The sequence below is a fragment of the Eutrema salsugineum genome, unplaced genomic scaffold (assembly GCF_000478725.1).
Source record: "Eutrema salsugineum unplaced genomic scaffold, Eutsalg1_0 scaffold_1, whole genome shotgun sequence".
NCBI lineage: Eukaryota > Viridiplantae > Streptophyta > Magnoliopsida > Brassicales > Brassicaceae > Eutrema > Eutrema salsugineum.
The window spans coordinates 1452820-1466705 of NW_006256909.1; the positions used below are offsets into that span (position 1 = coordinate 1452820).

At 37.5% G+C, this 13886-nt stretch overlaps 2 protein-coding genes across 5 annotated transcripts; one reads left to right on the forward strand and one right to left on the reverse strand.

Moving 5' to 3' along the window:
- Positions 1–58: 58 nt before the first annotated feature.
- LOC18031164 (vam6/Vps39-like protein) lies at positions 59–5115 on the forward strand. 2 transcript variants are annotated; one of them, XM_024149510.1, is made up of 13 exons: positions 59–128; positions 272–729; positions 840–1051; positions 1274–1405; positions 1503–1646; positions 1888–2000; positions 2101–2536; positions 2609–2938; positions 3138–3359; positions 3454–3696; positions 3960–4415; positions 4494–4592; positions 4683–4883. In XM_024149510.1, the coding sequence occupies exons 2-13, from the start codon at positions 309–311 to the stop codon at positions 4881–4883; spliced, it is 3009 nt and encodes a 1002-aa protein (XP_024005278.1). In that variant the 5' UTR covers positions 59–128; positions 272–308. The 2 variants fall into 2 exon arrangements, with proteins under 2 accessions (XP_024005278.1, XP_006411980.1); XM_006411917.2 differs by lacking the exon at positions 59–128 and having other exon boundaries at positions 309–729; positions 4683–5115.
- A 144-nt stretch (positions 5116–5259) lies between these two features.
- Positions 5260–11509, reverse strand: LOC18031165 (nucleolar protein 6). 3 transcript variants are annotated; one of them, XM_006411918.2, is made up of 26 exons: positions 11216–11509; positions 10939–11100; positions 10699–10864; positions 10490–10606; positions 10263–10396; positions 10038–10188; positions 9878–9945; positions 9407–9505; positions 9178–9290; positions 8705–8879; positions 8507–8617; positions 8365–8443; positions 8131–8274; positions 7912–8025; positions 7678–7799; positions 7499–7581; positions 7290–7414; positions 7075–7195; positions 6858–6995; positions 6656–6752; positions 6447–6572; positions 6259–6351; positions 6049–6154; positions 5820–5962; positions 5636–5719; positions 5260–5554 (listed from the first exon to the last, which is right to left on the reverse strand). In XM_006411918.2, the coding sequence occupies exons 1-26, from the start codon at positions 11366–11368 to the stop codon at positions 5432–5434; spliced, it is 3147 nt and encodes a 1048-aa protein (XP_006411981.1). In that variant the 5' UTR covers positions 11369–11509; the 3' UTR covers positions 5260–5431. The 3 variants fall into 3 exon arrangements, with proteins under 3 accessions (XP_006411981.1, XP_024005662.1, XP_024005663.1); XM_024149894.1 differs by having other exon boundaries at positions 7075–7201; XM_024149895.1 differs by having other exon boundaries at positions 7075–7201; positions 10699–10790; positions 11216–11354.
- Positions 11510–13886: the final 2377 nt, after the last annotated feature.

Below are 13886 nucleotides of genomic sequence, written 5' to 3' on the forward strand. Positions count from 1 at the left end.
TTATAATTTTGCGCTTTTTTTTCACCAACGCACGTTCGATTGTGGAAATCATCCCTGTTCTGATCTCCAAGTGAAATTCAAGCTCCGAATTTGAGTGATTCAAATGTTGTAATAAAATTCGTTTCTTGGTAAATCATTGGACTTCGGGTTTATGATCCAATCGACATTTTCTCAATTCTGAACCTCATCATCATTTCCCAGATATTTATTGATTTTCTTTTCTAATTGTATTTGAACAACATGAATAACTTAACTTGGTAATTCCCAGAAGAAGCGAGAAAAAATTCTCAAAGTCGACGAAAGAGACAATGGTTCACAACGCTTATGATTCGTTTCAGCTTCTCAAGGATTGTCCCGCTCGGATCGATGCTGTTGAATCCTACGGCTCCAAGCTCTTTGCCGGATGCTATGACGGCTCCCTCCGCATTTACTCGCCGGAATCTTCCGCCTCCGATCGCTCTCTTCCCTCGGAGTTGCATCAACAGTCTTACGTGCTCGAGACGACCGTCGCCGGATTCTCTAAGAAACCGATCGTGGCGATGGAGGTTCTGGCTTCGAGAGAGCTGCTTTTGTCTCTCTCCGAGTCAATCGCCTTTCATGGACTTCCTAATTTGGAGACCGTCGCTGTGATTACCAAAGCTAAAGGCGCGAATGCTTACTCCTGGGATGATCGGCGTGGCTTCTTGTGCTTCGCTCGGCAAAAGAGGGTCTGTGTCTTTAAGCACGACGGTAAAAATTCTGAGACTTTCTACTCAATTTTTGAAACTATCCAAAATTGAGATTGATTTTTGGATTCTTGTTGATGATGAGTCGTTTCTGTTGATCGGTGGATTGTTCAGGAGGAGGAGGGTTTGTAGAGGTGAGAGACTATGGAGTTCCTGATACTGTCAAGTCAATTTCTTGGTGCGGAGAAAACATTTGTTTAGGCGTTAGAAAAGAGTATGTGATACTTAACACTGCCAATGGGACTCTCTCTGAGGTGTTTCCTTCTGGTAGGGTTGCTCCTCCTCTGGTGATCTCTCTACCTTCTGGTGAACTTCTTTTGGGGAAGGTAAATATTCTTTTCCCCATTCAACGAATTTGCTCGGTTTTCTTAAATAATGTGTATTTAGATTTCTGAATGTGTATCGTGGGCAACATTGTGCTAGCATCTACATTTGTTGTGTGTGGTATTCTTCTTTGTATCTGACATCTTCTTGGCCCCAATTGTTTTACTTCTACCTGTTCTGTGTTTCAAGGTGTCGTCTTTATTTTTTTCTTCTTCTACTTGTAGGAGAACATTGGAGTCTTTGTTGATCAGAATGGAAAGCTACTTCAGACAGAGAGAATTTGCTGGTCAGAGTCACCAACGGCTATTGTCATTCAAAACCCATATGCAATAGCCTTGTTGCCTCGACGAGTTGAGGTATATAAAGTTCTCCATATCGAGAATCCAGTTTGCTTTTCTTTACACTTCTAGAAACCTGTTATCCTCTTATGCCTTTTTTGGCTTTGTTTTATAGGTTCGCTTGCTACGAAGCCCCTATCCGTTAATACAGACAATTGTTCTTCAAAATATTCGTCGCCTTGTCAAGAGCAATAATGCTGTGATTGTTGGTTTGGATAACTCTGTTCATGTTCTCTTCCCTGTTTCGATCGGTGCTCAGGTATTTACTCTAGCTCTGAGAACATTTGATGTTTCTTGCTGATGCTCTTTCCATGGACGAATATGATAATGTGTTACCTTTTACCTCTTATATCGGTTGACTATGATACAATGATAATATTTTTCAGTTTTCTCTTATTTATACCTGGCATATCCTTTGGCAATGGCAATGTACAATGGCTCTGCTTTAACTCGTAGGAGATGCTTTTGAAATTTTTTGAGAAAGTTAAGTGTCATCGCAGATTGTGCAATTAACGGCTTCTGGAAACTTTGAGGAAGCCTTAGCTCTATGCAAGTTACTCCCCCCTGAAGAGTCAAGTCTAAGAGCTGCGAAAGAGAGTTCTATTCATACAAGGTGTTTAAGGCTAGAGCTTTAATATTTACCCATTAGTGGTAATGTGCAGTTCTATGGGAATTTAATTGTTCATATTAGTTGTCTTTTTATCATGATACAGATTTGCTCATTATCTTTTTGAGAACGGAAGCTATGAGGAAGCCATGGAACACTTCCTGGCATCTCAAGTAGATATTACGCATGTACTTTCCATGTATCCATCCATTATTCTCCCTAAAACAACAATAATTCCTCAACCCGATAAGATGGTGGACATTTCTGGGGATGAAGCATCTCTGTCAAGAGGTTCATCCGGCATGTCAGATGATATGGATTCTTCATCTCCTCGATATTATTTGGAATCTGAAGACAATGCAGACCTTGAATCTAAGAAAATGAGTCACAACACTCTGATGGCTCTTATAAAGTATTTGCAGAAGAAGAGACCGGGTATTATCGAGAAGGCTACTTCTGAAGGAACAGAAGAGGTCATTTCAGATGCTGTCGGGAAAACTTATGGAGCATATGACTCTTCCAAGTCTAAGAAGTCCAACAAGGTAATAGCTGATTCATAACGACTTTTTGGATATAATTTTTTTTGTTGAGGGTTGAGCAACGTTTTCTTGCAGGGCCGTGGTACGATTCCGCTTAATTCAGGTGCCAGGGAGATGGCAGCAATCCTAGATACAGCTCTTCTTCAAGCACTTCTACACACTGGCCAGTCTGGAGCTGCTACAGAATTATTAAAGGGTGTCAACTACTGTGACGTTAAGATTTGCGAGGAGATTCTCATGAAAAGTAAAAATTATTCTGCACTACTAGAATTGTTCAAGAGCAATTCGATGCACCATGAAGCCCTGAAGCTTCTTACCCAGCTGTCGGAAGAGACCAAATCAAACCAGTCACAAACTGAAGCAACGCAGATATTTAGTCCAGAGTTGATCATTGAATATCTCAAGGCAGGTTTTCTCGGTGCTAACTTTTCGTCTGTGTATCTTTAGATTTTTTTAATGGTCGTAGAAAACTACAAATTTGTTAACTACGTTTGATGTTTGTATTGGCTGAAGATAGTTTGCTCTACATTTTCTTGTTGAAGTAGAGTATTTCTAAGAAATGCTGTCATACACTAACTTTTTGCTGGTGGATTTCCCTTTGTAGCCTCTCTGCAGGACTGACCCTATGCTTGTCTTGGAGTACTCTATGCTTGTCCTGGAAAGCTGTCCAACCCAAACCATCGACTTGTTTTTGTCTGGAAATATCTCGGCTGACCTTGTCAATTCGTATCTGAAGCAGCATGCTCCTAATATGCAGGGTAGATATTTAGAACTTATGATGGCAATGAATGAAACCGCAGTTTCTGGAAATCTCCAAAACGAGATGGTGAGGAAATATCACGAATGGGAAGCATTTTATTGAGCTTACGTTACATAAGCGGTACATACTTCTGGCAGTAACAATTTGGATGATGGTACAGGTACAAATTTACCTTTCGGAAGTGCTCGACTTGCATTCTGCAAAGACTGCGCAGCAGAAATGGGATGACAAGGATCATCCTCCCGAAAGGAAAAAACTATTGTCTGCGTTAGAGAGCATCTCCGGATATAGTCCACAAACTTTGTTGAAGCGTCTTCCACGTGATGCGCTCTATGAAGAGCGTGCAGTTATATTGGGAAAAATGAATCAACATGAGCTTGCTTTGTCGATCTATGTTCATAAGGTACCGATCAATAATCTTCTCGTGTACCAAATATCATTAATATCCTTCACCAAATAATCTTCTCGTGTACCAAATATCATTAATATCCTTCACCAAATAATCTTCTCAATGATGGCTAGTTGTAAAAAAAAACTCTTTGCTACGCAATTGCATTGTGCAGATAATTATATCATTATATACAGATAAGTTAATTGTGAACTATGTAGAATTTAGATATCCGTGTGTGTTGCTTATGGCTTAACTTGCTGGTTTTTTTCTTATAGCTTCATGCACCTGATCTGGCGCTGGCTTACTGTGATCGTATATATGAGTCCGTTTCTTATCTACCATCTGGAAAACCGTCAAGCAACATTTACCTCACACTGCTGCAAATATACCTGAATCCTAAGAAAAGCGCAAAGGACTTTGCAAAACGTATTGTTGCTCTAGGATCATTCGAAAGTTCAGACACCACGAAGATGATGGAGTCTGTTTTGTCTTCAAAAGCTAAAGGAGGCCGGTCCAAGAAAATTGTTGCAATAGATAGTGCTGAAGATATTCGAGCTGGTCTCAATAGCAGCACTGACAGTGGAAGAAGCGACGTTGATGCTGAAGAACCTATGGAAGAAGGAAACTCCACCGTCATGATTTCTGAAGTTCTTGATCTGTTGAGCCAAAGGTGGGAGAGGATCAATGGTGCACAAGCCCTCAAGCTTTTACCTAGAGAAACTAAACTTCAGGTAATCGTTTCCCTAAATATCTACTGCTTACTAGCATCTTATTGAAGTTTGACCCATACTTTTATCCAAACCCTGCAGAATCTGCTTCCGTTTCTTGCACCCCTTCTAAGAAATTCAAGTGAAGCACACAGGAACTTTTCAGTCATCAAGAGTTTGAGGCAGAGTGAAAGCTTACAGGTATGTTTGTGTTGTGGAAGCCAAAGTTATAAGACCAAAAGAAAGTTCCCTGTGATTCGTAACAGAGCAAAATTATGTTGAAACAAATAGGTGAAAGAGGAACTGTACAAACATAGGAAAGGAGTGGCGAAAGTAACAAGCGAGAGCATGTGTTCATTGTGTAACAAGAAGATCGGGACAAGCGTCTTTGCTGTTTATCCCAACGGGAAAACGTTAGTTCACTTTGTCTGCTTCAAAGATTCTCAAGGCATGAAAGCTGTTTCTAAGACATCACATGGAAGAAGACGATGAGATAGACGACCATTATTGTAACAAAGACAGGTTCTTTCGACTACTCTTTTAAGTTCAGTTAAAGAAGAAGCTCGTTTCCTTGTTTGTCAGTTTGTAGAGTTCTTTGAGCTTTTTGGAGTCGTTTTTTTTTTCTTTGGTTTTGTGTTCGGTTGAAAAATGATGGTCTTGAGAAAACCAGTTGGCTCTTGTTGTAAAATCCGTTTCGGTTGGAAATTAATTTATAAAAAAAAAAAGATTTCGTGTGGTATTTTAGAAAACGTATATAATTTCTTAAGATTGGACATGATGCAAATTTAATTTGCTCACCTTAATAATATAAAGAAGAACCGAATTATAAAAGAGAGATAACCTTTCTTGAAAGAGGTGAATGTACTCATCAAAAATGATAAACATTTTGAATTCTAATAAAATAGATTATATCCATTACGTAAAAAAAGATACATTCTATCAAATATAGAACAAGTAGAAACAAAAAATTAAAAACAAAATTAAAAACAAAATTTCCAGGGTGATCCCTGAGTAAGAAACTACATTACAATGTCTTCATCTTAGAGAAAGCGTGGAGGCTTGAGCAAGTAGATATCTCTCACCAGCCCTTTACCCATTTCGCCTACCGCCTTTAACATCTCTATTGGATTAGTTTCCACTTCCTCTTCATCTCGTTCTCGTTTCTGCAATCAAACATTACACATTTGCTTCGATTTGTCTCTTCTTTTTGTTTAAAGAAAGTTTTCAGAAGTTTTGCTTTTTACCTTTGAATTGCGTTTAGTCCAAGTTAAACCAATAGCGTCGCCTCCTATATGATCATACCACGGCTTCAACGTCCCAAACTCTTCCTGCACACAACCATACAAGCTAAGAATTCCGAGAAAGCTTTCTTTCTTTGACATTAATTGAATTAAGTTTTAATGTTTTGGTTTTGATTAGAAAACTTGCCTTCAACCCACTCATAAAGCACTTGGTTGGCTCAAAGTCCACCATTAACTTCTTCTTAAGCTCCTCAGGGCTCCTCTTCAAATCTCCAGGTAACATAAAAGGATTAAATGCTGTACTCGCTTTTCCACGTGCTACATGCTTCCCTGCTCAAATCATTGGGAGAGTATATTAATTTATGGAATTAACTATTAAAACATAAGAACTAGAGACAGAGAGCCATGTCTGGGACCTTTGTTAAGTTCTGACGGAAACATAAGACGACGTGGGTAAGGTAATTTGTCTCTATGGAGAAGAATAACTGCGTCATAGTTGTTTAAGGGTGTTCTGAAAAGGCACTGCAACATGTATATGTACGCATTTTGTATTAGTCAACATTGTATAAATTATGTTCTTGCAATACAAGCTTAAAGCAAATTTATTTTCAATGCATCTTACTCACCTCCCATTGAACGGAATCAGTATGTTCTTGCAATACCAGCTTGCTTAACACATTTGCGCTGCTTCGAGCATAAGCCACCAACCTTTTTTGTTCCTTTTACAAAGTATATAGTAAACTTGAGTTAACACAAGAAGAAACATATAGAGTGGTGCTGAATGAACTTTCAGAAAGCTTAGTCTATTACTAACCGATAAACTTGGTGAAGTTGTTGTCCATGCTTCTGATGCCTTGTCGTAAGGAGCAGCCAAGAACATGGCTGAACTTATGTTTTGTCTGTCCTCTTCGTAGCCCTTTCTACTTGACATGAAGTTATCCTAAAATACCATACAGCATTTACATATGGCAGTCCTAACAAATGTAGCTCAACATTAGAACTGTTATAAAACATGGGACTCACGTTGATCTCCTTCTCGTCATTTCTGCCAAAGTCGTTGTTTATGTCAACAATCAACGGATAGAACATCCAGTCGTAGTCTGCTAGTAATCGCAAGAACCTGTTACACAGTCACAGTGAAGAAAGATGTAACGTTTTAATGTTTGGCAGCATCCTTACTTGATTGTTTTTGGTAAAATCAAAAAGTATGGTGGCCGAAAGAAACCTTAATAATCCGTTGATGCGGGAGCAAGGAACACCAAGTGGGAGAGGCGTTAAAAATACATGTGCAACCAAAAGTTCAATGGCCTCTTCAGCCAGGCAACCAGAGAACAGATGGGCAGAAACCCATCTTTTTGCAAGCCTTAAGATAGCAGACAAGGTATGGGGTTATGAAACTTCAAAGCAAATAAAAGTAAACACGTGAAGTTTATCTCCTTTACCTTGCAACTGGTGCATATATAGGAAAACGACCTTGCAAACCATTGATCATGCTTGCATGTTGACTGCGAATGAAAAGCACTTTATCGGCAGAGGAAACATGTCTCACCGGGTCAACTCCAACTGCAACTTAGTAGAAGTTCAGGAAGTCAGTTTCACAAAGGTTTTCTCCTCAGTGATAGCAGATATTTTGAGTGTGCAAGAGAAGATATCTCACTTTCTCTCTTCACCAAACTCAGGCCTCTTTCATGCAAAATTCTCAGGCGAAATGCGTAACCACCCATGAAAACATCAACATTATCCTCAGTAGCTGTGCATGGTATCCCCTCAACGTTCTGAAGGCTGTCAGTATTTTCATTTGTAAGAACTTAATAAGAACACTGTGACCTAATAGTATGAAGTGTTTCTAAGAAAAGTTTAACCCACTTCTCTGCAATTTTAAGGAGGAATGCAGATTTTGTTTTCTCAATTGCCAAATCATCCATGGGCCAGTTACCAGAACCTTCTAGCTGTGAATAGCAAAAGAAAAGGAAAATACTGGGGCGTTGAGATAACTATCTAACAAAAAGTATCTACGCTTTTAATCATCTGAGTACTGATCCCACCTGAATCATGACCTCCATTGTTGGTATGCAAGATGGCATAAGTTTATGTAGTCTTCGAGCATCAATTTTTTCGCAAGCCACTGGGTGAGGTTCAGGAGGGAACACAGATGTGAACCTAAGAGCTGACAAGTGACGAGGGAAATTATATATGAGTAACCACATATATTGCAAAAAAACAGTACACACTTGTTTTTGCTCAAAGCTCAGTGCAAAAGGGAACTACAGGAAACAAACCTGAGTCTAAAGGCTGAACGCTAGAAACTTTTAGTGGTATGCCTTCGATCTGACGCAAGCACTTCGAGAAAACTTCATAGACTCGAAGCAAATTTCCAGATATAGATATTGGGTCTGAGACATGTCAGCATTATTACAGAATTAGATTGAAACCATAATGGGACACACCAGCAATGCATAAACGAAAGAAGTGATAAGTTCAAATGAGTTTGGCAATACCTTTATCCCCATAGATCAGAGAAAAGTCAAGTTGATCCACTAATTGTACAATTTCAACGGACGATAGTGAAAGATGCCTCTTAAAGATATAATCAATCATATGTTTCATGATAAGATGCCTTTTCCACTGCTGAGTCTCCCATACTAAGATAATGAAATAAGCAATATTCAGCTTTAATTAACTTGAAACTTTTTAGTTAAACTCTGCCAAAAAAGCATGTACTGATAACACACCTGTGCTTTCCGCTATTTTTCCATCTTTAAACCTCCTTAACTCAGACTTCTCCCCCCAAAACTTTCGGAATCTGAGTGCCTAGAAAAAGGTAGACTCTTTAGTACGACCCAAAGAGACAAGGGTAAGGAAATCTCGATGTACCTCAATCTTATTTTCAGCATCTGGCCCGATATCGACTGTTCTAAAAGCCTTTTCGATAGAGCTGATAGATATGCCAATGAAAAGTGGTTCTCTGTCAAGAACTGACAACCCCTGTTTCAAAGACAGTTAGGATTATTAGAAAAACGGGCCAATTTTAGCCACATTGAGAAGTAAAATTCATAATCTGAATAAACGTACACTCTCTACATGCCAATCTTGATTTGTATTTCTCCAAATAACGCGGATTGATTTTGCTCTATCACCCAGTCCTTGTTGCAGCAGGCTATGCACTTTCTGCTCATAAATTCTCCAACACTCCTTGTCCAAACAAAACCCTGACATAGACACTGCTGTTTTCCCTTTTAGGTGTAACCTAAGAGAACTTATATGTTAGGATCGCTAAATGGAAGGGAACTAACTAGCACAGGAAAAATTACCGAATTAAGTGGATATAATAGAGTAAAGGCAATTAATAATCTACATATCCAGCAGCTTAAAACCATGGAGGTGAGTATGAACAAATGAAATTGTCCTATCTAGAAATTAAAAATCTCATACGTCCACATGCATGAACACTTCGACAGAAGTAAGAACATAACAGGCTACTTCCATCCCTAGCAACACAAATAGATATCAATCAAGATAAGTGAGCAGTGAGAAGGGAAGCTTACCTTATGCAATGGTCATACTTAACAGGATAGTCAATCTTAGTCGTAAAAACCTCCTCGAATCCTCCATCTCTGAGTTTCATACATTTAAGCGTCGACGAAGCCTCCTCTTGGAGCTGTGCTGACCAACAACAAAATTACATGTGCAAGTCACAAAGACAACCACAGCCTTGGATAAAATATCAGAAAAGCAAACTATATTGAGTAAAAAAAAAATTCCAGCTTAGGATACCTCATGGAATCCAACACTGGTCATCCGGAAAGCCAAATTCACAAGTGCAGACGAATCACATATAACAACAGGGAACAAATCTCTAAAAAGCATTTTCTCCTGAAATTTAAACGTTCATAGTCAGTAAATCACAGTATGCAGAGAACACGACACCTATCTCTGCACATGATAATTTTTATAGAAAATACTTGCTATAGTATTTATCAAGAAGGTCAAGTGCTATAAGAAAACTTGACTGTCATACACGACAAAACTAGTGCCTACATATGGTATTTCCAACAGTATTAAGACTTCCATTTGTAGTCTTCGAATTACCAGAAGATCCCATATAGGTTCAAGCTATACACCACAATGATACTAGAGAGCATCTCAAATTATTTCAGTAGCAAATGAATCCAATAGCACCAGTGCAGAGTCATACCGCTTCGCAAACAAAAATAAAATATTCTGATATGCAAGTACAAAACGCACCTCCTTCGAGACACAATTTTCACTCTGTGGAGGAAAAAATAAACCCCTTTCCCATAATTTAGAAGTGGCTGCCAAACAGAATTAAAAAAATTTGGTTATCAACGTTGCATAATCAAATAATTACAAACGTAGCAAATAGACTTAAGCTGTATTAGCATACCTATGAAATCCAGTGTTACCCTGAATATGTCCAATGCGTTTAGTGACTTGTTAATTTTTCCATGTGTTGCAAGGTATGATAGTATCACAGAGATTAGAAATCCATTCAAGCAATCATGGACGTATATCGAGCTCCTTTGCCGAGCCCATATCTGCACACGACCATAGATGTTTAAGGACTCCAATAAACACCGAGTAACAACAATACTATGTTAAATATCTATACCTTCAGCAATATCAAAGCATCACCCAACTCCTTCCACTCAGAAAAAGTTTTCTCCAGAAGTTCAGAATATTCCTCCAGAAACATGTCCTCCAATATGCTTGAATTGTAAGTTGGTGTGGGCTGCGGGACACCATCTTTATCATCAAGACAAATCAGAATATCAGTAAATTGATGTCTCAATATATTTATCAAGTAGACTTTAGCATTCTTGAAACAAACCGCATTACCTGCAGTTACAGAACGGACGTTGTTTCTGCTCATACTCAACTTTGCAACATCAAACAGTGACGTTGCTGAAGGGATTATTCTTATGGAAAATCCAGGAAACTGATCAAGTCTCTTAGCTGCAAACACATTTTCAACGTAAACACATTGTCACCGTAAAAGATCTAGATTACTATTTATCTTAGCGAAAAAAAAACTAGAGCACACCTACCAGGGTAAACAACTAGGACTGGCTTCCTGGCCTCGTTCTGTAAAGTTGACCATTCAACCTTCTCAAAGGACGACGATGACAGCAAATGCTTTCTAATCACACAAAGATATAGACATCTTTTGACATGGTATCGATGATTCATGTAATCCTTCTCATAGAAACATTCCTACAAGAACCCTTCTATAATTAATATCCAACAACATCGACTCCAAAATCTCGAAATGAGTCAATAGAACTAACCTTAGGCAAGTGGAGAAGAAGATCAACAGAAGCATCCGGCTTTGCCATGCTACGAATGGAGTAGCTGCCGCAGACAGTAAAACCATTTGGCCTCTTAAAATTGAAATCCACTTTATCAGCCCCAATGTCACCAACGAAACTGGGAGCTAGCTCTGAAGTAACCTATAAATTTACAGTTTTTCAATTGTTACAAAAAGCTCGAATTTTTCACATTGACATATGCCCACGACGGACACGTGAAGACAAGGAGAAGAAAAAAGAAAAACCGCAAACATACCTTAATATCCTCAGGGATTGCATCAGTAGCTTCTCTAATCGACGAGACGAAATCGTCCACAGGCTTACTCAGAGAACCGTAATCTATCCGAATGTCTTTTAACAAGTTGTTCACTTTCAGAGTACGAGAGTCTCTCACAGCATCTGAATCCATCTTGACGGGATTGTCGATGAATATGGGTTTAAGAGAAAAAAAGAATGAGAAAAGTTCTGCAATTTAGGGTTTTGCGTCTGAGCGAGGAAGAAGAAGAACTCGGAGCTTAAACCCTTAGCTGGTTTTCAGTTTTCAACTTTTCATTCTTTCCTCAACGTTAATACGCTGTCGTGTTTTAGCATAATTTTATCTCAGGCAAAGGACAAAATACGACGCTGTTTCGATTAACTTAGTAATCGGCCCATCGTAAGCCCAATGATCAAGTTCAAGAAAATACTAAAAGGCCCATAAATTTTTCAAATGACCAAAACTTTTGAACAAAGATATTTGAAGTTTTGACTATCAAAATAAAAACAAAAAATTGGATTAACTGGGTTAAAAGCTAAGGTTAGATATATCTGCTTGATATAATGAATCATTGCCGAACACATAGGACATTACTTAAACTCGGTTTTAAGTTTTTATAAATTTGAATGGTAGTTCTGTTGATAAAAAAACTACTGATAATCGACTTTAGTAGATGTATTTTTCAGTCGGCTACTGAGAATTTTATGAGGTAACTATATATCCTTAAAACTAGATTACGTTTGGTTAATAGAAACTATTTTGTTTACAGTTTTTGAAAATCTTTTTTATTAAATTATTAGTTCAAATTACTTATGGTCTAGTCATCTAAAAGGACAAGTGGTCAAACACCATAGCAAAAACAAAACAAAAAAAATAATATTAATAGAAAAAGAAAAATAAAAACATACCAGTTGGATCTTGTTGCTTTTGAGGTACACAATTTATTTTTCTTTCATTCTCTTTTTTCTACTTTAATTTATCGATACGGTATCTACGTCTTAATTAGAAAAGCTCACGTTAGCTGTGCAAAATCGGTTATTGATATAGACCACCCCGTATATAGTACCTTGTATTAGGGCTGGGCAAAATATTCGTTATATTTTCTTCGATCCGTTATTCGTCTCGATTCGATCCGAAAAATCCGGTTATCCGTAATTTTATGGAGCAAAGCAAATTTTAAAATTCAATATCCGTTAAAAATGGAGCAAACCACAAATACTAAAAAAAATTAAGACGGATATCCGCTCCGCTCCGATATAAATATATATGTATATATAGATAGATAATAATTCATATAAAGTGTATAATTATTATATATAAATGTAATTTTTGTGAATTTTTATTTATAAATTCGATTATTATAAATATTAAAACTTAATAGGTTAAGAAAAAAAAAATTTAAAAAAAAATATTGTCATTTTAAACTAAATTTTGAAGTTTTGAATTTTTATTTTAAATATATTATTATTTAAATATTTTTATGAGGCGGATCGGATATCCGGAAAATATTCAGATTTTTGGCGAATATCCAAAAAACGGATATCCGGATAATTACGGAGCGGATACGGATCGAAAAAATATTATCCGGGCGGAGCGGAGCGGATCACGGATATCCTTAAAATCCAAGATATTCCCTCTGCGCCCACCTCTACCTTGTATTTGGTCATTAATTACTCTAGCTTTTTGCATGCATGCACCACGTCTACATGGCACCAGGATTTTATATAGACCTTGTAATGTGCTTCTATTCCTTACTTATAAAACAGATGTAAATGGAGGATAATATATAGATTATAATAAAGATTAGAAGTCACGTGAATGAAGAGACATGACAAGGGAATGTGAAATTACAAAGTCGAACAGTTAGTGTCTTGGGGTAATCGTTAGGTTTCGTGTTCCAAGAAGCAAGAGGGTCAAGAGTGTATGTGTGTGTGTGTGTGTGAGAGAGAGAGAGAAGCATCTTTTTGAAAAGCGGTGTGGTCGTCTCAATTGAACCAAAAAAACACCAATCTCAAGACCGATCCGATTCTCTTTGTTCCCTCCCTCTCTGGGTTTCTTGATGTTCTTTAAATCTTTATAATTATCAATCCTTCTGGTTATATACGTATTATTATTGTCCGTTCATGTTTGGCGGCACACGTCCTCCAAGATTATTGGTTTTTTCGTTAATCAAACCACATCGTAAATAATGACATAATTTTTTTTTTTAATCGAAAGCTTGTAAAATTTACTTCGGTATATTATATACAATAACCATTCAACGACTTACTTCAGGATCAGATTTTGTTCATCCGTAATGATGAGTTTATCCTTTTGATTCAAATGGTTTTCCGCTTAGATCAAATTCAACTGTTTTGCGTCTTGTAAATCTCTACATATTAATTTCATACAAAATTAACCATGACCCTTTTTTTTGTCGTCAATTAACCATGTCCTTATTTCATACGAAATCATATTTTGTGGCAATCAAAAAAGAAGAAAAACGACAACATAAATAGAACCACTCTTGGAGATAACGTTATTCGATCCAGAACTAGATAAAAGAAAAGGAAGATAAAAGGATAAAGAGAGCTAGCAACTGAGTGTACTCATTTGTTGGTTTCATTCTCTTTGTACCCTTTACATTTTATAATATTTAAAAATTTGAGTTGGAGTTTGCTTCTTTGACTAA

What these genes read in the sequence shown, in the direction of transcription:
- LOC18031165 (XM_024149894.1), bottom strand. Translation starts at nt 11,368, where the DNA reads ATGGATTCAGATGCTGTGAGAGACTCTCGTACTCTGAAAGTGAACAAC. An exon ending in AGTCCTAGTTGTTTACCCTG is followed by an intron (nt 10,607 to 10,698) that starts GTAGGTGTGCTC and finishes ATGTGTTTGCAG; the next exon opens with CTAAGAGACTTGATCAGTTT. An exon ending in CGCATCAACGGATTATTAAG is followed by an intron (nt 6,753 to 6,857) that starts GTTTCTTTCGGC and finishes ACTGTGTAACAG; the next exon opens with GTTCTTGCGATTACTAGCAG.
- LOC18031164 (XM_024149510.1), top strand. Translation starts at nt 309, where the DNA reads ATGGTTCACAACGCTTATGATTCGTTTCAGCTTCTCAAGGATTGTCCC. An exon ending in TGTTGCCTCGACGAGTTGAG is followed by an intron (nt 1,406 to 1,502) that starts GTATATAAAGTT and finishes TTTGTTTTATAG; the next exon opens with GTTCGCTTGCTACGAAGCCC. An exon ending in GGCAGAGTGAAAGCTTACAG is followed by an intron (nt 4,593 to 4,682) that starts GTATGTTTGTGT and finishes TGAAACAAATAG; the next exon opens with GTGAAAGAGGAACTGTACAA.